Genomic DNA, 23,705 nt, shown 5'->3' with positions numbered 1-23,705 from the left:
GTTAGCAGCACTCCCCACCCCCCAACCCCCCCAGCGCAGTATTCACAGCTGAGGCCTTTGAGCAAAAAGCTGAGCAAAAACAGGGCTGAAGGCTGAACCGGGTGCAACGGCAGTGAGGGGTGAGGCGGCTGAAATAATGAGTCAAATTTTTCAACAGCTCTTGTGATAAAAATAAATATTTTTTATTGGTCTGGTTAAAAGATACAAATGACTTGAATCTGATAAGCCTGCTGAACGAATGAATGAATGAATGTATCCATCTATTATGAGGGTTGGGTTTTGGCTCGTTCGTGTAGTGAGGGAGAAGTAATACTTTGAAGATGTGAGACGGGGCTGCGGTCACCAAGGCCTGGTGCTGCGACGTTCCTGCAGGTTTCGAATGAACCTGGCGTTGAGTATGTCCCCACCCACTGTCCAGGACTGGGCTGGTGGGGCCGGGGCCGGGGCCTGTGGAGGAGCTGTGTGCATGGGCTTCTCCCCAGACCCATCCTGTGACAAGGCCTGCTCCTCACTGGCAGACCTGGTAGGTGGGGAGATGGAGAGTGGGTTATAGGAATACTAAAGAGGAAATTAAGATTACAGACTCTTCAAGGTCTCGGGCCAGGTTTTAATGTAGGACAAATGATGGGTATGAGGCTGGAACCATTAGTGCTATGTCCAAATTTAAAACCTCTCAGAGAACCCGTATTCCAAAGGGAAGTACCAGAGTTGAACCTGTGGGGGAAAGGGGCTTGCAGGATGTAAGGTAGAAGGAATTGTGGGAGGAGCTGGTGTCCAGTTCATACAATAAGATTTAAGAGTAGGAAGTGGCTGAGAGCGGTGTTAGGAAGGGAGTCAGGTGGTGGTGGGAGGCTGTTAGGGGAGGGGTTTAGACCTCACCTATTCTTTGTTTCCTGTTCTCCCTGCTTGGAGTCTTGGTTGCCTGTGGAAATATCAGGCATGTGAATGGGAAGGCAGGAGTAGATAGTGAATGTGGCCTACTTGATTTGAGGGTAGGGAGGAGTGAATACTTACCTGTATTGGGGGGTGAGGAATTCACCCCCCCATGGCGGCTGTAGCAGCAGCTTTGGGCTACCAGACCTGGGGGAGTCCCCCTGTAGAAGAAATGGGAGATGATGGGGAGGAGGCTACTGGATGAAAGATGGGTGAGTATGGAGAAATCAGAGGAGAGGAGTAAAACGAATAGCACAGGAACAAAGAGAAGGGGGTAATTATCATTCCTAACGGGCTTTAATCAAAGCTGTGCCCTAGAAAAGGGTGGGGGAAGTTCATTTTATACCCAAGATTTTCTGGAGTGCTTCTGATTTATTGCTCTATTCTTTCTAGTTGAGGTAATGTGTTAAATCTATGGCTAGGTATAATCCAAATCCTAAGAACAGACTCAAATGTGATCAAAAATGTGTTGGATCAGGTACTCTGGTGTTTGGTTTGGAAAACAGGGTTACCTTAAGTATAAGATTCCTTAGACCAGACTGGGCACGGTGGCTCATGCTTGTAATCTCAGCATTTTGGGAGGCCAAGGCGGGCAGATCACGCGATCAGGAGATCGAGACCATCCTGGCCAGCATGGTGAAACCCCGTCTGTACTAAAAATACAAAAACTAGCTGGTGGTGCACTTCTGTAATCCCAGCTACTCGGGAGGCTAAGGCAGGAGAATCGCTTGAACCCAGGAGGCGGAGGTTGCAGTGAGCCGAGATCGTGCCACTGCACTCCAGCCTGGCGACACAGCAAGACTCCATCTCAAAAAAAAAAGATTCCTTAGACCAGAGGAAAATAGGAAGTGACAAGGCTGAATTTTGAATTTAGGAGGAAAAGGAAGGGGGCCTCTGTAAATAGGGTGACAGACTGTGTTGCACTCCGAATGGAGGTAAGGGTTTGTCTTGAGAGAGATCCAGCGGTTTAGTGGAGCAGACGTCAGGTAATCAGAGTGGGAAGAGGAATACAGGAGGCAGGAGGTTAATTAGTGGATCCAGAGATGTTGGTAAGCTTTGACATCTTGGCAAAGGCAGGCCCAGAGTAAAGGGTAGAAGTCACTGGGGAGAGCTGGAGGTTCCTGGAGGGAATGAGGGAGTAGATATAGAAGCCCACACACACGGATCCAGCACCTACATGAAAGGAGACACAGAATCTGCAGGAGGACTAACAGTGAAGATGGGGATAGGCAGACCACCAGACCCGGGAGCTCTGAGGCTCCTGGGTAAAAGATGTGCAGATCTCAGAAGTGAGAAATCAGAGGGACAGAGGTCCTGAGATCCCAGGAAAAAAAGGGATGACGCACAAATGAGGCTGACAACTTTTTTTGTGTGTGATTCTTTTTTTCATTGAAAATCTCAATTTAGAAAACAATTCACACTTTATTCAGACAACACTGAGAGGGAGAAGAAAAGGGAAGAGTGAGTAGGGGAGAGGGGGAGATCCGGCTCCCAAGGATTTCAGGAAACACAGTGGGGCACCTGATCTAGCACACATTCAGAGGGTAGGGAGGGGAAGGGATCTAGCTATACTGTGGGCATGGAGCAGGGAAGGTTGTCCTTGCTATGGAGGAAAGGAGAGAGGAAGGACAGAGGGAGAGTGGTCCCCCATCTCATCTCGACAATCTCACAAGACAGGAATATATCGGCATCTAGCTACCAGGGAGGGATGGATGCAAGAGGGGATTCCAGGATCTAACAGATCCTTGAGACTCTGGATCTACTCTCAAGAAACAACCTCCCTCAGAGAATCTGGATCTGGGGGAAATGGTGGTGTCAGCCAGTCTCCTTTAGAGACCCCAAAGCAACACCAGTTTGGGGTTCTCTGACACCTACACAAAATGTGGAAATGAAGAGTTTGGCAATGTTGAGTAGATCCCTTTGGGAAGCTGGTAAGTCCCTGTTCTACCTAACTAGACTGCTCTGAAGCAGAGCTTGCTCACTGGTGGCCATTCGCAGGCTCAAAGGGCAAGTGTGGCAGGCAGCACAAAGCAGTATTAGAGCCACCAGTAGACACTAGAGGGAATATGGGGTTTATCCCATAGATAAAATTCCTTAAAAAGTTTCCCTGGCACAGGACGCCCTTAGACCTTCCATGGTGTTCTAAAGTTTGACAGCAAGCAAGAGTGTGTGCTTCTCTAGATAAATGTATGAGCCATCTAACCAAGAAGTCTGGCAACAGATCAGGCTGTCTGTGGGGAAAGTATCCGCAGAGCCCAAGTTAGGAGAGAAGGGGTGCTTTTGTGGTAAGAAAAGCTACAAAGTGTTAGGCAATTTGAGACCCTGACATCCCTGCTGTCTAAGAAAGTAGAAGAGGGAATCCTATGGGCTCTGTCAGGTTCCACTGGGTCCTACAGGATGCAATGGAAGAGTTGGTCTGAGGTTCTCAGGGAGGGGGTCTCTGCCCACCCCAGGTCTCCCAGGGAAGGGAGAGGGTAGCTGTCAGTATCGACTCTCCTCAGAGCGGGGAAGGGAGCTGTGGAAGGATGTTATGGATGGGAGGAAGGGAGAGGGGAAATGGTGGGGGGTGGGGGAGAGAAAAACAGAGAAGTCAGAGGTGAAGAGAAAGCTAGGGAGAGAAATAAAGGAAATGCCCACTCCCTGCCTGCTTCGATGGACTCTTGGCACACAAACCAGTGGCTCCCCACTCTGTGTCAGACACTGCCCCTTCCCCAGCAAGTATTAAACGAAGATTTCCCCAATCTTAGAAGGCTCCGTTCCCCCAACTCGATGGCTCTTGGTGTTCTTCCTACCATTCCACACAACTCTCACATTAAAGCCAGGGTCCCTAGGCTCCATATAAGGTCCTATTCTGCTCCTTCACTGTATTTTTTTCCCAGATCACTTGCACAAATATTTTTCGTGAAAGGTTTCAGGACCCCCCCAATCCACCCATCTTATTGATCCATCTCTCTGATGGATTCAAATTGCCCTTTGCCATTTCTAACATCCTCTTTGATAGCTGTGAGGCTCCTCAGCCCTTCAACTCCTATTACCTGGTGCGACGACGTTGGGCTGGGCTGCCCCCAGGGTCAGCAGCCAGCAGAAGGCGGGCGGTAGGGTGTGGGGGGCAGAGGCGCAAGGAACGCAGCAGCTCCTGCTCTGGCACAAAGGGGCGGAGGGGACCTCGTTCTGGTGAGTTTCCCAGGCTGCTGGAGCGGGGGGGTGGGTGGGCTGGAGGTGTGGCGCGGCGAGGGGCCCTGTTTAGGGGCCAAGGAGGCTCCACAGCTACCTTCAGAACTGGGGGCAGGGAGAATGAAGAGCAAGACAGAAAAAGAAGAAAAAAGGGAAGAGAGAGAGTCATGACAGCAAAGGTTTGGGTAGAAAAAAAGAGAAATCTGAGTCTTTTTTTTTTTTCTTTTTTGAGATGGAGTCTCACTCTGTCACCCAAGCTGGAGTGCAGTGGCACGATCTTGGCTCACTGCAACTTCTGCCTTCCGGGTTCAAGCCATTCTCCTGCCTCAGCCTCCTAAGTAGCTGGGATTACAGGAGCGCCACCATGCCCAGCTAATTTTTGTATTTTTAGTAGAGACGGGGTTTCACCATGTTGGCCAGGCTGGTCTTGAACTCCTGGACTGAGGCGATCCGCCCGCCTTGGCCTCTCAAAGTGCTGGGATTACAGGCATGAGCCACCATGCCCGGCCCAAGAAATCTGAGTCTTTAGAGAGAACAAATCCTTCCCCTGGGTTCCCTGAGCATTCTCTTCCCTTGTGTTAAGGTCCCCCAGGCCCAGACACCCAACCCTTGCCCCTCTTACATTCTCGGTCACTGGAGGAGTATGGCTTGATGTCTCCCTCTGCTCTCTTGGGTGGCAGCTTCCTTGCTGGAGCTGGTAGTGGAGGGGACATAGGCAGGGTAAGCATTAGGAGACATACTTTGCACCCCTCCTCCCAGCCACTATCTCCCAACCCCAAACCTCTGCTCCCTGACACCACAGTTCCTCCTGAGAACTTGCAGGAGCAGCACCGTGGCAATGCCAGCACACCAAAAGGGAATTTGAGGGGAATGTGGAACACTTTTGAGGAGAGCCAGAAGGAGTAGGCCAAACACAGAGCGAGGGAGAAAGATCTAAGGGGAGACTCTGGGGGCCTGGGAGATGCAGGAGAAGGGCAGCCAAGGGGAGCAAGCTCTTACTGTCAGTGGGTGCTGTCACGGCCCCCTGGGATTCTGGGGCAGTGGAATGGTCCCAGCCGGGCCAACGAGGACCCTGGGTTCCTCTGGATGAGATGGACAAAGCCCTTGGTTAATCAGGAATTGCTCTGGAGAGTTCAGGGGAGGTTTGGAAGGAGGGCAGAATCTCTCCTTCCTATACGAAAATGGGAAGAGACTGAAGTTTTATTAGGTTAAAAAAAAAAAGGATGAGGAGAAAATAAATATGGGCATCTGAAAAGGAGCTATCAGAGTAAACAGGAGGCTGACGTAATGTCCAAAGTTCAGCCTCCCCCTCCTCACTTCTCTACTTGCTCCCGGCTTTCCCTCTCAAGAGATTCTCTATCATGTATGTGTGGCAAATGAAAGACTTCTCAGCAAATTCACTTAAGCTTTATCCACAGCACCCTCCCCTGCAGGCCTGAGTCCTCACCATCCTTGTTGGCCCTCACTCCCTCTCACAGCCTGTGGTTCTGAACGAGCTAAATGAGAGAAGCCTTGGAAACCAAAGCGAGTTGAGGTGCCTCTCAGTGCCTGACACTGTGATGCTCATAGCTGGTTACAGACTGCTCTTTGGATGCTGGTTACATCCTTTCCTGGCCACAGAGCCAGCTCAGGAAGGGGGCTCTTCTGTGCAAGCAAGCACTGTACAGCTGTCAGAAGCTGGTAAGGTGGAGGTGGTGAGGAAGAGGAAGGAGTGGGACTCAGACTGTCAGTAAGTGTGTGTGTGTATGGGGTGGGGAATCTGGACAGCATTTTAGTGCCTCTGAGGTTTGGTTTCTCCATATCAATTTCATTATCTGGTTGGAAATGTTATAAATTCTGAGTGTTATCTTCTAAAACTACATTTAAATTTTGGGCCATTTGTGTCACTATTCTGTGACTGCAAATGGAAGGGCTGTTTGCACCAGCCTGTCCCTCACTGGCTGACAGAAGCCTGGGGTTTACAAAGGAGCCTGACTCTGGCCTATGTTGACGGACCTGAACTAGCAAGAGGGTCCATTGATATCAGTTGTCAAATAGGCTCCCAGTGAGCTTGCTTAGTTAAAAGTCTTGCCAAATATAAAATGCACTGAGCTCCCATGAGGGCAAAGGCAAACAGGCATGACTGCTGGAGACTTGGGTTGCTTTAGAATTTTCCCAAATTGCCCACAGATGGCACTGTACTCCGTGGCATCTAGAGTAAGTAGCCATCACTGCACTACAGTTCCACCCCTTCAATACAGGCTTTACCAGCGGGCGTGGGATCGACTGCAGCAGCACGAGAGTGTCGAGTTGCCCTCAGAGAGGGAGCAGGGGGCCCTGTGAGGAAGGAAGCGGCGGGGCCCCTCAGTGAGGGGCCGGCAGGACCAAGAGTCCAGCTCTTTCCTTTCCCTCACCCCGACTACGTGACCAACAAAAGGTGCGAAAACTTACGATGTTGATGGGCAAAGAAGCCTTCAAAGATCACAAAGTTGTTCACCTAGAAGATGAAACAAACAAAATACAATCATACATCACTTAACCATGGGGATACATTCTGAGAAATACGTCATTGGGTGATTTCATTGTGTGAACATCACAGAGTGTACTTGCACAAACCTAGACATTATAGCCTACAACACACCCAGACTATATTGTATAGCCTATTGCTCCTAGGCTACAAACCTGTACAGCATGTTACTGTACTGAATGCTGTAGGCAATTTTTTTTGTTTGTTTGTTTTGAGGCAGGGTCTTGCTCTGTTGCCTAGGCTGGAGTGCAGTGGCGCCATCACAGCTCACTGCAGCATCAACTTGGGCTTAAATGATCCTCCCACCTCAGCCTCCCAAGTAGCTAGGACCACAGGTACATGCCACCACATCTGGCTACTATTTTTTTTTAACTTTTTGTAGAGATGGAGGTCTCACTATGTTGCCCAGGCCAGTCTCAAACTCCTGGGCTCATCCGATCCTTCTGCCTCGGCCTCCCAAAGTCCTGGGATTATAGACGTGAGCCACCGTGCTCAGCCAGCTGTAGGCAATTCTAACATAATGGTTTAGCTGATGGGTCTAAACATACCTAAACACAGAAAAGGTACAGTAAAGGCCAGGTGCAGTGGCTCACGCCTGTAATCCCAGCACTTTGGGAGGCTGAGGTGGGCAGATCACGAGGTCAAGAAATCGAGACCATCCTGGCCAACCAACATGGTGAAACCCCATCTCTACTAAAAATACAAAAATTAGCTGGGCATAGTGGCGCATGCCTGTAGTCCCAGCTACTCGGGAGACTGAGGCAGGAGAATCACTTGAACCCGAGAGGCGGAGGTTGCAGTGAGCCGAGATCGTGCCACTATAGCCCGGGTGGCAGAGCGAGACTCTGTCTCAAACAAAAAAAATAAAATAAAATAAAAGGTACAGTAAAAATATGGTATTATAATCTTATGGGGCCGTTGTTACATATGCGGTCTGCCACTGACTGAAATGTCACGATAAGCACATGCCACTCAGCACATACTTAGGTACAGAACCCTGTGTTAGGGAAATCATAGGAGGAGAACCAAAAGCCAACCTTCTTGTCTTTGATAACAGACTCAATAAAAAACTCAGACCCCAAAACGCTGATCCTAAAGTTCACAAGAAATTGCAAAGGACCTCAAATAGCCAAAAACAATCTTGAAAAAGAACAGGCCAGGCATGGTGGCTTACACCCGTAATCCCAGCACTTTGGGAGGCCAAGGCAGGCAGATTGCTTGAGCTCAGGAGTTTGCGACCAGCCTGGGAAACATGGTAAAGCCCTGTATCTACCAAAAATACAAAAAATAGCCGGAAGTGGTAGCGCATGCCTGTGGTCCCAGCTGCTTGGGGGGCTGGGGTAGGAGGATTGGTGGAGGTTGCAGTGAACCAAGATTGCTCCACTGCACTGCACTCCACCCTGGGTGACAGAGTGAGACCCCATCTCAAAAAAGAAACAAAAACCAAAGCTGGAGAATTTACACTTCCTGATTTCAAAACTCACTACAAAATTACGGTAATCAAAACTGTGGTAGTGGCCTAAGGATCAACATATTGATCAAAGGAATGGATTGAGAATCCAGAAATAAACCCATATATCTCTGGTCAATTAACTTTTGACAAGGGTGCCAAGACAATTCATGGGAAAAGAACAGCCTCTTCAACAAATGGTGTTTGGACAACTGAATATCCACATGCAAGAGTATTAATTTGGATCTCTACACCTCATACCATAGGCAAAAATTAACTCAAGAGATCAAAGACCTAAATGTAAAAGCTAAAACTGGGCCGGGCGCGGTGGCTCACGCTTGTAATCCCAGCACTTAGGGAGGCCGAGGCGGGCGGATCACGAGGTCAGGAGATCGAGACCAGGGTGAAACCCCGTCTCTACTAAAAATACAAAAAATTAGCCGGGCGTGGTGGCGGGCGCCTGTAGTCCCAGCTACTCGGAGAGGCTGAGGCAGGAGAATGGCGTGAACCTGGGAGGTGGAGCTTGCAGTGAGCCGAGATCGCACTACTGTACTTCAGCCTGGGTGACAGAGTGAGACTCCGTTTCAAAAAAAAAAAAAAAAAAAGCTAAAACTGGCCAGGTGCGGTGGCTCATGTCTGTAATCCCAGCACTTCGGGAGGCTGAGGCGGGTGGATCACGAGGTCAGAAGTCTGAGACCAGTCTGGCCGACATGGTAACACCCCATCTCTACTAAAAATACAAAAATTAGCCGGGCGTGGTGGCGCATGCCGGTAATTCCAGCTACTCAGGAGGCTCAGGCATGAGAATCGCTTGAGCCTGGGAGGCGGAAGTTGCAGTAAGCCTGAGATCATGCCACTGCACTCCAGCCTGGGCCACACAGCGAGACTCCGTCTCAAATAAATAAATAAATAAAATAAATAAAAGCTAAAATTATGAATTATTAGAATGAAACGGGGAAGTCTTCTTGACCTTGGGTTAGGCAAGTTTCTTTTTTTTTTTGTTTTAGATGGAGTCTTGCTCTGTCACCAGGCTGGAGTGCAGTGGCACAATCTCAGCTCACTGCAACCTCCGCCTCCTGGGTTCAAGCAATTCTCCTGCCTCAGCCTCCCGAGTAGCTGGGACTACAGGCGTGCGCCACCACGCCCAGCTAATTTTTTGTATTTTTAGTAGAGACACAGTTTTAGCACGTTGGCCAGGATGGTCTTGATCTCTTGACCTCATGATCCGCCCACCTTGGCCTCCTAAACTGCTGGGATTACAGGCGTGAGCCACTGTGCCCAGTTGGCAAGTTTCTTAAATATGACACCAATGCACAAGAAACAAAAGAAAAAGATAAATTGTACTCCATCAAAATAAAAGTCTTTCAGGAGTTTGAGACCAGCCTGGCCAACATGGCGAAACCCTGTCTCTACTACAAATACAAAAATTAGCCGGGCGTGGTGGTGCACACCTGTAGTCTGAACTACTCAGGAGGCTGAGGCAGAAGAATCACTTGAAGCCAGGAGGTGGAGGTTGTGGTGAGCTGAGATTACGCCACTCTACTCCAGCCTGGGTGACAAAGTGAGACTCCGTCCCAAAAAATAATAAATAAATAAATAAATCAAATAAAAATCTTATGCTTCATTTTTCACTAAGAAAGTGAAAAGACAGGCCGGGCACGGTGGCTCACGCCTGTAATCCCAGCACTTTGGGAGGCCAAGGCGGGCAGATCATGAGGTCAGGAGATTGAGACCATCCTGGCTAACATGGTGAAACCGGGCGTGGTGGTGGGCGCCTGTAGTCCCAGCTACTCGGGAGACTGAGGCAGGAGAATGGCGTGAACCCGGGAGGCGGAGCTTGCAGTGAGCTGAGATCGCGCCACTGTACTCCAGCCTGGGTGACAGAGCAAGACTCTGTCTCAAAAAAAAAAATAAATAAAGTGAAAAGACAATCTACGGAATGGGAGAAAATGTTTGCAAGTCATACATCTGATAAGTGTCTTCTATCTAGAATATATGAAAAACTCTCAGAACAAAAAAGAACAATTTCAGAACGGACAAAGGACTTGAATAAACTTTTCTCTAAAGAAGATACACAAATGGCCAATAAGCACATAAAAAGGTGCTAAAGGCCAGGTTCAGTGGCTCACACCTGTAATCCCAGCACTTTGGGAGGCTGAGGCAGGCATCACTTGAGGTCAGGAGTTCAAGACCAGTCTGGCCAAGATGGCGAAACCCTGTCTCTATTATAAATACAAAAAATTAGCCAGGCGTGGCAGTGTGCGCCTGTAATCCTAGCTACTTGGGAGGCTGAGGCAGGAGAATCGTTTGAACCCAGGAGGTGGAGGTTGCAGTGAGCCGAGATCGTGCCACCGCTCTCCAGCCTGGGCAAGAGAACGAGACTCCGTCTCAAAAAATAAAAAAATAAAATAAATAAAATAAAAAATTCAGCAGGGTTCCAAGGGGTGGGGAAAGTCAGGGGAAGACATGCTGGAGGCCAGGATGCTACTTTGATAACTAGTAACTATTAATTTTAGAGTTACTTCATTATATTTTCACATTTAATTTGGCCTTCACAACAATCCTGGAAGTCACTATTTGAAAGAAGATGGGGGGAAATACAGCCTTGGAGACATGGCTTCGCTTGGCCAATGCCAAGTAGCTACAAGTGGCAGGGCTGGGCCTCAACTTGCAGACTTCTGATTCCAGCTGCAGTGTTTCAGCCAGGAAAATAGTGTAGTCATTAAGAGTTTACTCAGGAGGTGAAGCTTGCAGTGAGCCGAGATCGCAACACTGCACTCCAGCCTGGGTGACAGAGCAAGACTCTGTTTCAAAAAAAAAAAAAAAAAAAAGAGTGTACTTGGGACCGGGCGTGGTGGATCATGCCTGCAATCCCAACACGTTGGGAGGCCAAGGTGGGTGGATCACTTGAGGTCAGGAGTTCGAGACCCTGTCTCTACTAAAAATACAAAAATTAGCTGGGCGTGGTGGTGTGCGCCTGTAGTCCTAGCTACTCAGGAGGCTGAGGCAGGAGAATCAATTGACCCCAGGAGGGAGAGGCTGTAGTGGGCTGAGATTGCGCCACTGCACTTCAGCCTGGGTGGCAGAGTGAGACTCCATCTCAAAAAAAAAAAAAAGTTTAATGGGGGCTGGGCATGGTGGCTCATGTGGATAGCCTGAGCCCAGGAGTTCAAGACCAACCTGGGCAATATAGCAAGCCCTCATCTCTACAAAAATATTTTTAAAAATTAGCCAGGCATGGGCCGGGCACAGTGGCTCAAGCCTGTAATCCCAGCACTTTGGGAGGCTGAGGTGGGCAGATCACGAGGTCAGGAGATCGAGACTGTCCTGGCTAACACGGTGAAACCCCGTCTCTACTAAAAATACAAAAAATTAGCCGGCCGCGGTGGCGGGTGCCTGTAGTCCCAGCTACTCGGGAGGCTGAGGCGGGAGAATGGAGTGAACCCGGGAGACGGAGCTTGCAGTGAGCTGAGATCGCGCTACTGCACTCCAGCCTGGGTGACAGAGCGAGACTCCGTCTCAAAAAAAAAAAAATTAGCCAGGCATGGTGGGTCACACCTGTAGTCCCAGCTACTTGGGAGGTTGAGGTGGGAAGATCTCTTTTTTTTTTGAGACAGAGTCTCACTCTGTTGCCAGGCTGGACTGCGGTAGCAAGATCTCAGCTCACCGTAACCTCCACCTCCCGGGTTCAAGTGATTCTCCTGCCTCAGCCTCCTGAGTAGCTGGGACTACAGGCATGCGCCACCACGCCCAGCTAATTTTTGTATTTTCAGTAGAGACAGGGTTTCACCATGTTGGCCAGGATGGTCTTGATCTCTTGACCTCGTGATCCGCCCACCTTGGCCTTCCAAAGTGCTGGGGTTATAGGCGCGAGCCAATGCGTCCGGCCTTTTTTTTTTTTTTTTTTTTAACACAGAATCTCACTCTGTCGCCCATGCTGGAGTGCAATGGTGTGATCTCGGCTCCCTGCAACCTCTACCTCCCAGGTTCAAGCTCTTCTCCTGTCTCAGCCTCCTGAGTAGCTGGGATCACAGGCACATGCCACCCTGCCCAGCTTATTTTTATATTTTTAATAAAGATGGGGTTTCGCCATGTTGGCCAGGCTGGTAGGGAAGATTTCTTGAGGCTAGGAAGTAGAGAATGCAGTGAGCCATGATGGTGCCACTGCACTCCAGCCTAGGCAACAGAGCAAGACCTTGCCTCAAAAAGAAAAAAAAAAGTTCACTGGGTGCAAATGACTATGGGTTCAAATGTGGACTCTACTATTTACTGGCTGTGTGAATTTGGTTAAGTCACTAATTTGTATAAACCCAAAATAGGTTTAATAATAGTACCTACCTCAAAAAGATGTGCAAGAATCCACTGAGATGATGCATATAGATACCACATAGAGCCCATGAAATGTGAGTTATTTACACTCTACACTGCTCTGGCCTTATATGTTAACTGGGTAATGTGTTTCATATCAAATACTGTGCTCCAGGGCCGGGTATGGTGGCTCACTGCTGTAATTGTAGCACTTTGGGAGACCAAGGTGGGTGGACCACTTGAGGTCAGAAGTTCGAGACGTCTGGCCAACATGGTGAAACCTCATCAACACAAAAAATAGCCAGGTGTGGTGGTGGGCACCTGTAATCCCAGCTACTCAGGAGGCTGAGGCAAGAGAACTGCTTGAACCCAGGAAGCAGAGGTTCCAGTGAGCTGAGATTGTACCACTGCACTCCAGCCTGGGCAACAGACTGAGACTCCATCTCAAAAAAAAAAAAAAAAAAAAAAAATACTGTGCTCCTTCCACTGCTCTCTGTTGCCTCTTAATGGAAAAATATACTGTAGGAAGACCCTGCCTATTCCTTGCCTTGACCTTGCTGTAATGTCTACCAGCCCATCCTCATCCTCCCCCAACAAGCACATGCCCAGCACTCCAACCACACCACACTGCTTGTAGTGCCCTGAAAGGTGGTTTATTTTTATTTATTTATTTATTTTCTTGAGACAGCGTCTCGATCTGTCGCCCAGGCTGCAGTGCAGTGGCACGATCTCGGCTCACTGCAAGCTCCGCTTCCTGGGTTCACGCTATTTTCCCACCTCAGCCTCCTGAGTAGCTGGGACTACAGGTGCCTGCCACAATGCCCAGCTAATTTTTTTTGTATTTTTAGTAGAGACGGGGTTTCACCGTGTTAGCCAGGATGGTCTCAATCTCCTGACCTTGTGATCCGCCTGCCTTGGCCTCCCAAAGTGCTGGGATTATAGGCATGAGCCACCACGCCTGGCCTGAAAGGTGGTTTAATACCTTTCTGCCTTTGCTCATGCCGGTTCCTCTACATGAAATGCACTTTAGCCTTTTGTCCACCTGACAAACACTTGCCTTTTAAGATTAGACATGTCGCCTTTCTTTACCTAACCCCCAGCCCAAGATAGCACTCAAATCCATGTCCTTATGCCTCCTCTGTAATCACGTCTATCAAATCATGTTACAATGGATTAACTGTCCATGTTCCTATCCAAGGCTAACTTGTCAACCAAATCTCAACCCTCCCGCCACCCACTCAGTGACATCACTTCAACAGTTCTCCCCACTTTCTCTGACATAGTAATATTTTCTCTTTACTGAATCATTCTAATGCTATTTGTTCTGCCATCTGAAAAGGATCAACTCTTTTTTTTTTTTTTGAGACGGAGTCTCGCTCTGTCGCCCAGGCTGGAGTGCAGTGGCGCGATCTCGGCTCGCTGCAGGCTCCACCTCCCAGGTTCACGCCATTCTCCTGCCTCAGCCTCCTGAGTAGCTGGGACTACTGAGTAGCGCCCGCCACCACGCCCGGCTAATTTTTTTTTTTGTATTTTTAGTAGAGACGGGGTTTCACCGTGGTCTTGATCTCCTGACCTCGTGATCCGCCCCCCTCGGCCTCCCAGAGTGCTGAGATTACAAGCGTGAGCCACCGCGCCCGGCCTGGATCAACTCTTTTGATCCACTTCACCCTCCAGCTCTTGCTCTATTTCTATTCCCCATAAAGCAGGATTTAAAAGAGTAGCTTATTCTTGCTGTGTTCCTAGCTTCTCAGCCTACAAGACCCACTGCATCCTGGCTTCCACACACCGCTCACCAAAACTGCTCACTAAGATCACCAATGGCCTAAGGCAGATAAATCCAACGGTAACTTCTCAGACCTCTTTGCTCCTTGATCAGCAGCATTTGACCCAGTAAACCATTCCTTCCTCCTGGAAACACTTTCTTCAGTGGCCTTTCAGATCACCTTACTTTTCAGTTTTTTTTTCTTTTTTTTTTTTTGAGATGGAGTTTCGCTTTGTTGCCCAGGCTGGAGTGCAATGGCATGACGTCGGCTTACTGCAACCTCCACCTCCCGGGTTCAAGTGATTCTCCTGCCTCAGCCTCCCAAGTAGCTGGGATTACAGGCATGAGCCACCTCGCCTGGCTAATTTTGTATTTTTAGCAGAGATGGGGTTTCACCATGTTGGTCTTGAACTCCTGACCTCAGGTGATCCACCTGACTCGGCCTCCCAAAGTGCTGGGATTACAGGTGTGACCACCACACCCGGCCTCAGTTTTCATCTACTTCACTAGTCACTCTGTGGTTGCATTTGCTGGTCTTCTTCTCTTCCTTCACTTCTTTTTGTTGCTGTTAGAACAACTCAGCAAAATAAAATTTGGGTTTATTGTTGGACAATATTGTTTCACACATACATCAAATAGGCCTAAGTAAATAAATAACCACCCATTTCATAGATAAAAAAGGCAAATAAATGAAACATTTTATCTTTGGCCTTTTTAACCATCTCACACAAACCAACTACTTATGGTACAGCTAACTATGTACACTAAAAAAGCTACTGGAATGCTCAGAACAAGACTTTTTTTTGTTCTTTTTTGTTTGTCTGTTTGTTTTGAGACGGAGTCTCGCTTTGTTGCCCAGGCTAGAGTGCAGTGGCACGATCTCGGCTCACTGCAAGCTCCACCTCCAGGGTTTATGCCATTCTCCTGCCTCAGCCTCCCGAGTAGCTGAGACTACAGGCGCCCGCCACCATGCCCGGCTAATTTTTTGTATTTTTAGTAGACACGGGGTTTCACCATGTTAGCCAGGATGGTCTCGATCTCCTGAGTTTGATATAATCAATTGATATAGTCCCCAAACTCTCGCTTTCTTCTTAATCCCTTGCATCGGATCACCGCTGTGCCCCACCATGTCAGAGGCAGTTGTGGACACAAGCTCCGAGATCACCACCAAGGACTTCAAGGAGAAGTTGTGGAGGAGGCAGAAAGTGGAAGAGATGCCCATGCTAACGGGAACGCTAATGAGGAAAATGGGGAGCAGGAGGCTGACAATGAGGTAGATGAAGAAGAGGAACAGGGTGGGGAGAAAGAGGAGAAGGAAGAGGAAGCTGATGGTGAGGAAAAGAATGGAGATGAAAATGAAGCACCCACCTTGGCCTCCCAAAGTGCTGGGATTACAGGCATGAGCCACCGCACCTGGCCTTTTTTTTTTTTTTTTTTTTTAACAAGGTTTTGTTTTTTTTCCTCCTTTGAGATTATAATGAACATGGTCACACCACAAGTAAAGTCAGAAGTAAGACAGAGAACTCTCCAAAGGCTTGGTCATCTGAGATCATTAAAAATGACCTGGCCGCCGGGCGTGGTGGCTCACGCCTATAATTCCAGCACTTTGGGAGGCCTAGGTGGGTGGATCACAAGGTCAGGAGATCGAGACCATCCTGGCCAACCTGGTGAAACCCTGTCTCTGCTAAAAATACAAAAATTATCTGGGTGTGGTGGCGGGCACCTATAATCCCAGCTACTCAGGAGGCTGAGGCAGGAGAATCGCTTGAACCCGGGAGGTGGAGCTTGCGGTGAGCCAAGATTGCACCACTGCACTCCAGCCTGGCGACAGAGCTAGACTCCGTGTCAAAGAAAAAAAAAATGACCCTAACAATATGTACAAAAATATAAAATGTAAATAAAAAATACAAACAAACTTCTTTTTTAAAGTACTTTTAAAAAAGCAAGACCTTGGAAGTTTTAGTTCTTTTTTCCTCCTCTGTTGCAAATTCTCTGGTTTGGGTTGGGTGGTGGCGAGTGCCTGTCATCTGCAGTGGCACTGCCTGCAGAGGGCAAGCAGGCCTCTCGAGGGCTACCACGTTTAGATTCTGAGATGGGAAGTGGAGGGTGAATAGGTCACGGTGGCCTTAATTTAAAGTTTAACTTTTCTTTTTTTGCTGTCTAATCATCCTCACCGGCCTTCTGCTGCTTGGTATCAACATCGTCATCTTCATCATCATCAGCTGCCCATTTGTCCACACCGCCTCAGCTGCTTCGTTTTCATCTCCATTCTTTTCCTCACCATCACCTTCCTCTTCCTTCTCTTTCTCCCACCCTGTTCCTCTTCTTCATCTACCTCATTGTCAGCCTCCTGCTCCCCATTTTCCTCATTAGCGTTCCCGTTAGCATGGACATCTCTTCCACTTTCTGCCTCCTCCACAACTTCTCCTTGAAGTCCTTGGTGGTGATCTCGGAGCTTGTGTCCACAACTGCCTCTGACATGGTGGGGCACAGCGGTGATCCGATGCAAGGGATTAAGAAGAAAGCGAGAGTTTGGGGACTATATCAATTAAGCTGCCAGACTCTGAGGCAGCAGAAGAGGTGCATGGCGGAGGTGGATGCAGTGAGCAGGACACCAAACCAGGAACAATGCAAAGATGGCTTTTCAGAGCAGCCAGTTCGGGGTCTTCACTTCTTAAAGAGGGCCCAAAGGGGCAGCTTCTCTATCTATAATCTTTCTATGGTGATCGCATCCTGTCTCTTTGCTTTAAATACCAGAGGTATGCTGAAAACTCTCCTCCCCAAACCTCCTCCCTGATCTCCAGGGAAGTATCCAACTGTCTACTCAAACCTGGACATATCACAGACATCTCCAATTAACATATTAAAAATGTACTCCTAATATTTCTCCCAAAGCTGGTCTACCTACCATCTCAGTTAAAGCAACTTCATTCTTCCAGCTGCTCAGGCTTTGGGGTTGTCCTAAAGTCCTCTTTCTCCACTTATAATCTGTCAGGAAATCTTACTTGTTTTACCTTCAACATATTTAAAATTTGACCACTCTTTACCATCACTACTGCTACCACCTTGGTTTGAGCCACCATTTTTCACCAGGATTGCTGCTGCCTAATTAGTCTACTTGCTTCTACTCTTGCTCCCTTATTACCTTTTCTTTCTTTCTTTTTTTTTTTTTTTTTTGATATGGCGTTTTACTCTGTCGTCAGGCTGGAGTGCAGTGCAGTGGCGCAATCTCAGCTCACTGCAACCTCCACCTCCCTCGTTCAAGCAATTCCCCTGCCTCAGTCTCCCGAGTAGCTGGGATTACAGGCACGCACCACTAACACCCGACTAATTTTTTTTTCTATGTTTAGTAGAGCCGGGGTTTCACCATGTTGCCCAGACTGGTCTTGAAGTCCTGACCTCAGGCAATCCACCTGCCTCGGCCTCCCAAAGTGCTAGGATTACAGGTGTGAGCCACCGTGCCCGGCTATTGCCTGTTCTTAACAGCCAAAGTGATCTTGTTAAAAAAGAAAAAAATCAAGATCACAGCCAAAGTGATCTTTTTTTTTTCTTTGATGGAGTCTCGCTCTGTTATCCAGGCTGGAGTGCAGTGGTGTGATCTCAGCTCACTGCAACCTCTGCCTCCTGGGTTCAAGCGATTCTTCTATCTCAGCCTCCCAAGTAGCTGGGGCTACAGGTGCCCGCCACCACACCCGGCTAATTTTTGTATTTTTAGTAGAGATGGGGTTTCACCATATGGCCAGGCTGGTCTCGAACTCCTGACCTTGTGATCCGCCTGCCTTGGCCTCCCAAAATGCTGGGATTACAGGAATGAGACACCATGCCTGGAGCTTTTTTTTTTTTTTTTTTTTTAGAAGGAATCTTGCTCTGTCGCCCAGGCAGGAGTGCAGTGGTACAATTTCAGCGGCTCACTGCAACCTCCGCCTCCCGGTTCTAGTGATTCTCCTGCAAAAGACTCTCAAATAGCTGGGATTACAGGCACCTGCCACCACACTCACCTAATTTTGGTATTTTTGTTTTTGTTTTTTTTTTTTGAGACGGAGTCTCGCTCTGTCGCCCAGGCTGGAGTGCAGTGGCGCAATCTCGGCTCACTGCAAGCTCCGCCACCCGGGTTCACGCCATTCTCCTGCCTCAGCCTCTCCGAGTAGCTGGGACTACAGGCGCCCGCCACCACGCCCGGCTAATTTTTTGTATTTTTAGTAGAGACGGGGTTTCACCGTGGTCTCGATCTCCTGACCTCGTGATCCGCCCGCCTCGGCCTCCCAAAGTGCTGGGATTACAAGCGTGAGCCACCGCGCCCGGCCTAATTTTGGTATTTTTAGTAGAGACCTCAGGTGATCCACCTACCTCGGCCTCCCAAAGTGCTGGGATTACAGGTGTGAGTCACCACCCCGGCCTGATCTTATTTTTTACTTAAAATAAAAGCCAGTCTTTGCAGTAGCCTATAAGGCCCTTCCTTCCCCATTACCTCTCTGATCTCATCTCCTACCATACTCCTCCACTGACTCATGCTGCTCTGGACACAGCCAATTTGCTCTTTCAGGCACACTCCCACCTCATGGCCATACACTGGTGGTACCTTCTGTCTGGGATGCTCTCTCTCCAGATATTTCTTGGCTCTTATTCTTTTGTTTGTTTGTTTGTTTGTTTTTGAGACAGAGTCTCACTTTGTTACCCAGGCTGGAGTGCAGTGGTACCATCTTGGCTCACTGCAGCTTCGACCTCCAGGGCTTAAGCAATCTTCCTGCCTCAGACCCCCAAGTAGCTGGGACCACAGGTGTGTGCCACCACACCTGGCTAATTTTTGTGTTTTTTGTAGAGATGGGGTTTCACCATGTTGCCTAGGCTAGTCTCGCACTCCTGGGCTCAAGTAATCCACCCACCTCGGCCTCCCTAAGTACTAGGATTGCAGGTGTAAGTCACCACGCCCAGCCTTGGTTTTTATCTCTTTTTTTTTTTTGAGATGGAGTCTCGCTCTGTCACCCAGGCTGGAGTGCAGTGGCGCGATCTCGGCTCACTGCAAGCTCCACCTCCTGGGTTCACACCATTCTCCTGCCTCAGCCTCCCGAGTAGCTGGGACTACAGGCAACCGGCTAATTTTTTTGTATTTTTTTTCAGTGGAGACGGGGTTTCACCGTGTTAGCCAGGATGGTCTAGATCTCCTGACCTCGTGATCGGCCTGCCTTGGCCTCCCAAAGTGCTGGGATTACAGGCATAAGCCACCGCACCTGGCTGGTTTTTACTCTTACTTCCTTTCAGTTATTGCTCAAATGACACTTTCTCAGTGATGATCCCCTTTCAACCTGCAATCCCACATACTCCCATCCCCACCTTACTTGACTGCTCCCAAACCCTTACTTGCTCTCATTTTTCCAGAGCACTTATTAACCATATTGTTTATTATGTTTGTTTGTCTCTCCAGCTAGAATATAAGCTCCACCACTAAGACAGGGACTTTTGTCTGTTTCCTTCTTTTTCTGTATTTTTTTTTTGTTGGTTTCGAGACAAGAGTCTCGCCTTGTCCCCCAGGCTGGAGTGCTGCGGCAGGATCTCGGCTCACTGTAACCTCTGCTTCTGGGGTTCAAGCAATTCTCCTGCCTCAGCCTCCCAAGTAGCTGGGATTATAGGCGCATGCCACCATGCCCAGTTAATTTTTATATTTTTAGTAGAGACAGGGTTTCACTATGTTCAACAGGCTGATCTTGAACTCCTGATATCAGGTGATCCGCCTGCCTTGGCCTCCCAAAGCGTGGGGATTACAAGCATGAGCCACCATGCCTGGCACTTTTTTTCTTTTTTGAGATGGAGTCTCACTCTGTCGCTCAGGCTGGAGTGCAGTGGTGCAATCTTGGTTCACTGCAACCTCTGCCTCCCAGGTTCAAGTGATTCTCCTGCCTCAGCCTCCTGGGTAGCTGGGATTACAGGCACCCGCCACCATCCCCCACTAATTTTTGTATTTTTAATAGAGACGGGGTTTTACCATGTTGACCAGGCTGGTTTCGAACTCCTGACCTCAAGTGATTTGCCCACGTCACCCTCCCAAAGTGCGGGGATTATAGGTGTGGGCCACCGCACCGCACCTGGCCTTTTTTTGTGTTTTTGTTTTTGTTTTTGTTTTTGGAGACAGGGTCTCTCTCTGTTGCCCAGGCTGTAGTGCAGTGGCGTGATCTTGGCTCACTGCAACCTCTGCCTCCCAGGCTCAAGCGATTCTCCCATTTCAGCCTCCCAAGTAGCTGGGACTACAGGCTCGTGCCACCACGCCTGGCTAAATTTTTTTTTTTTTTTTTGAGATGGAGTCTCGCTCTGTCGCCCAGGCTGGAGTGCAGTGGCGCAATCTCAGCTCACTGCAAGCTCCGCCTCCCAAGTTCACGCCATTCTCCTGCCTCAGCCTCTCCGAGTAGCTGGGACTACAGGCGCCCGCCACTATGCCCGGCTAATTTTTTATATTTTTTAGTAGAGACGGGGTTTCACTGTGGTCTCGATCTGACCTCATGATCCGCCCGTCTTGGCCTCCCAAAGTGCTGGGATTACAAGTGTGAGCCACCGCGCCCGGCCTAAATTTTTTTTTGTATTTTTTGTAGAGACAGAGTTTCGCTATGTTGCCCAGGCTGTTGTCTGTTTCATTGAGTAAACCATTCCTAGTGCCCAGAACACTGCCAGGCACTCAATGTTTATTGGATGAATGGATAGCATTAGTAACATTTTGCTGCACTTAGTTATAAACAAGACCTCCTTCCCTATATTAGGCCAAAGCTCCATGAGGACAGGGAATGCATATTATTCTGGACCCTTAATAAATACTAACTGACCAGATGAGTAATGAACTACGTGAAAACAAGGAGGTGAAAATGAGCTGGCTATGTTTGGGTTGAAAATTAGGCATAAGGGTCGGGTGCAGTGGCTCACGCTTGTAATCCCAGCACTTTGGGAGGCCGAGATGGGCACATCACTTGAGGCCATGAGTTCAAGACCAGTCTGACCAACATGGTGAAACCCCATCTCTACTAAAAATACAAAAATTAGCTGGGCATGGTGGCGCATGCCTGTAATCCCTACTACTCGGGAGGCTGAGGCACAAGAATCACTTGAACCCCGGAGGCGGAGGTTGCAGTGAGCTGTGATCATGCCACTGCAATCCAGCCTGGGCAATGGAGCAAGGATACATCTCACAAAAAGAAAAAAAAAAGAAAAAGAAAAATTAGGTGTAGGAAACAACTTGTGGTAAAGAATCAAAATAAGTCTGGGTACAGTGGCTCACGCCTGTAATCCCAGCACTTTGGGAGGCTGAGGCAGGTGGATCTCTTGAGCCAGGAGTTCAAGACCACCCAGTGCAACATAGTGAGACCTCATCTCTACAAAAAATAAAAAATTAGCCAGGCATGGTGGTGCATGCCTGTAGTCTCTGCTACTCAGGAGCCTGAGGGAGGAGTATTGCTTGAGCCTAGAAGGTTGGGCTGCAGTGAGCCAAGATCCTGCCATAGCACTCCAGCTTGGGCAACAGCAGGAGACTCTGCTTAAAAAAAAAAAAAAAAAAAGCCAGACACGGTGGCTCACACTTGTAATCCCAGCATTTTGGGAGGCCAAGGTGGGCAGATCACCAGGTCAGGAGTTTGAGACCAGCCTGGCCAATATGGTGAAACTCCGTCTCTATTAAAAATATAAAAATTAGCTGGGTGTGCTGGTGGGCGCCTGTAGTCCCAGCTACTCGGGAGGCTGAGGCAGGAGAATCGCTTGAAACCAGGAAGCAGAGGTTGCAGTGACTGAGATTGCGCCACTGTACTCCAGCCTGGGCGACATAGCGAGACTCCATCTCAAAAAAAAAAATAATCAAAATAGATGAGAAAGAAGTCACTACAGGATGAGATGGTACCACAAGACAAAGAAAGAGCCTGGTTGTAGAAAATGAAACCTATGTGATAGGAAATAAGTCACTACTTCTTTGCCATAAATAACAAATAAATTCAATGGGAATGCTCAGTGGGGATCTATTCTCTGAAACCTCTAACCTGTGGGACTGTGGTCTCCAGATTGTAGTGCTTATTCAGGAATTTCAGCAGCTTCTGTGAGGGTCGGTCAATCGCCAGTTGGTGTGGTTCCACTCGCTCCTTCTGCAGGGAACAGGAGACTCAGGGTAGGAGGAGTATGGGGAAAGCATGCCAACAAGAAGCCAGAAGCCTGGGAAGGGAACAGGAGGACATGGGAACATGGGGGGTGGGAGGCAGGGCTTCTGGAAGGGCTCAGGGCAAAGGAGTCCCTAGTTTGGATGAACCAGTGAAGAGGTAAGTGATACCTGCAACATATACTGGAAGAGTTCTCGCCCATGGCCATGGCGTTGCACAGACTCATGGATGTAAAAGTCCAGGATGCAAAGTGGTTCTACCTCATTATGAGCCTCACGATCATCCTAAGAGAGAAACAATAAAAATGTTTTAGGACCCCCGGCATCTCTGCTGCCCCCTAACCTCCAGCACTTTTGTTCTCAGGAACCAAGGTATACGAACTCCTAGCTTCCAATAACACTCACCAGTACAAAGAGCTTCTTGTATCCAACTTTGATGAAACCAATAATGGCTCCTTTTCCGGCCCTGTAGGACAGGGAAAATAATGAACAGGCTAGTGGTATCTATCTGCAAGAGATACTCAAAGATGGGGGAAGGGCTGAGGGAGTAAGGAATTAAGTATGGGATGGAAGAGCATGTGGTACTCACGGTCGGGCTGAACTGTCTTTGAGAATATAAACAACATGGCGGTTACTCTGCATCCTTGATGCACTAGTGATGGGAGCGGAAAGATTCTGGGCCTGCAGAGAAGATTAAGTCAGACTTTCTGCAAGTATCTCCAAAGGACCCAGGCCTCCCTTATATACCATCCCCACAGAGGTCTTCCCTTTACTCCATCCAAAAACTCTCCAGTACCTTGGCAGAAGCCTTGCCCAGTTCATCTATAATGGTCATAATTTGCTGCTGTAGATCAACACTAGAGAAAGAAGAAATAAAGAGTCAGATACTCACTGAATTAGCGGGTCCTGGGCAGTCAGTCCTGGGAACCTGGGCCACAACTCCAACCCAGGTTTAACACTGAAGGCTCCCTGCCTTTGCCTGGGAGTCTTCCAATCTGATTTCCCACCCCACCCTTCTGAAACCGAAACTTCTGTCACACCTTTCAAGGTGATACACTCCCTCCTCCCTTAAGGTTATTGTGAGGAAGCAGAAAGGCCAGGTCAACCACATCCTTTTGTTGGGACACTTTGGGCCCGGGGTGAAAGGTCACAGATCCAAGCTCTGATCAATCCCACTAGGCCTAGGGTCAGAGGTCACCAAAAAGGCAGGCCAGGACATCAAAAGGGGCGATCACTAGTCAGTGAGAAGGGGGCGTGGTGCCTGGACCAGGTTTGGAGAGGAACCGAGAGAAAAGGGCCAGGGGATGGGTTTGAGCTGTCACCGGGCCGGCGTTGTGGTTCCGGGTCGGCGGGCTGGGGGCCTCAGGTGCTGGTCCAGCACCGTGATCCGCTCCGGGAACAGCGCGTCCACATCGAACGGGAACTCCATGGCCCATTGTGCGCGGTCGGACCC

At 48.8% G+C, this 23,705-nt stretch overlaps 1 protein-coding gene and 1 pseudogene across 10 annotated transcripts; both read right to left on the bottom strand.

The window, feature by feature from the left end:
- Nucleotides 1–158: 158 nt before the first annotated feature.
- ATAT1 (alpha tubulin acetyltransferase 1) lies at nt 159–23,695 on the bottom strand. Of its 10 annotated transcripts, none has more exons than XM_032140946.2 (13): nt 23,575–23,695; nt 23,049–23,109; nt 22,842–22,933; nt 22,658–22,718; nt 22,424–22,537; nt 22,140–22,241; nt 6,538–6,583; nt 6,355–6,423; nt 4,730–4,801; nt 3,969–4,212; nt 1,015–1,094; nt 880–922; nt 159–520 (listed from the first exon to the last, which is right to left on the bottom strand). In XM_032140946.2, exons 1-13 carry the CDS (start codon nt 23,679–23,681, stop codon nt 340–342), a joined length of 1,272 nt encoding a protein of 423 aa, XP_031996837.1. In that variant the 5' UTR covers nt 23,682–23,695; the 3' UTR covers nt 159–339. The 10 variants fall into 10 exon arrangements, with proteins under 10 accessions (XP_031996837.1, XP_031996838.1, XP_031996833.1 ...); XM_032140947.2 differs by having other exon boundaries at nt 23,293–23,693; XM_058432210.1 differs by having other exon boundaries at nt 429–714.
- On the bottom strand, nt 15,826–17,263 carry LOC116460082 (prothymosin alpha-like; annotated as a pseudogene).
- Nucleotides 23,696–23,705: the final 10 nt, after the last annotated feature.

Source organism: Hylobates moloch, unplaced genomic scaffold (assembly GCF_009828535.3).
Source record: "Hylobates moloch isolate HMO894 unplaced genomic scaffold, HMol_V3 SCAFFOLD_20, whole genome shotgun sequence".
Classification (NCBI taxonomy): domain Eukaryota; kingdom Metazoa; phylum Chordata; class Mammalia; order Primates; family Hylobatidae; genus Hylobates; species Hylobates moloch.
This window is presented reverse-complemented; position numbering and strand designations above follow the sequence as displayed.

What these genes read in the sequence shown, in the direction of transcription:
- ATAT1 (XM_032140942.2), bottom strand. Translation starts at nt 23,681, where the DNA reads ATGGAGTTCCCGTTCGATGTGGACGCGCTGTTCCCGGAGCGGATCACG. An exon ending in ACAAGAAGCTCTTTGTACTG is followed by an intron (nt 22,538 to 22,657) that starts GTGAGTGTTATT and finishes TTTCTCTCTTAG; the next exon opens with GATGATCGTGAGGCTCATAA. An exon ending in TCTTCCAGTATATGTTGCAG is followed by an intron (nt 22,242 to 22,423) that starts GTATCACTTACC and finishes TGTTCCCTGCAG; the next exon opens with AAGGAGCGAGTGGAACCACA.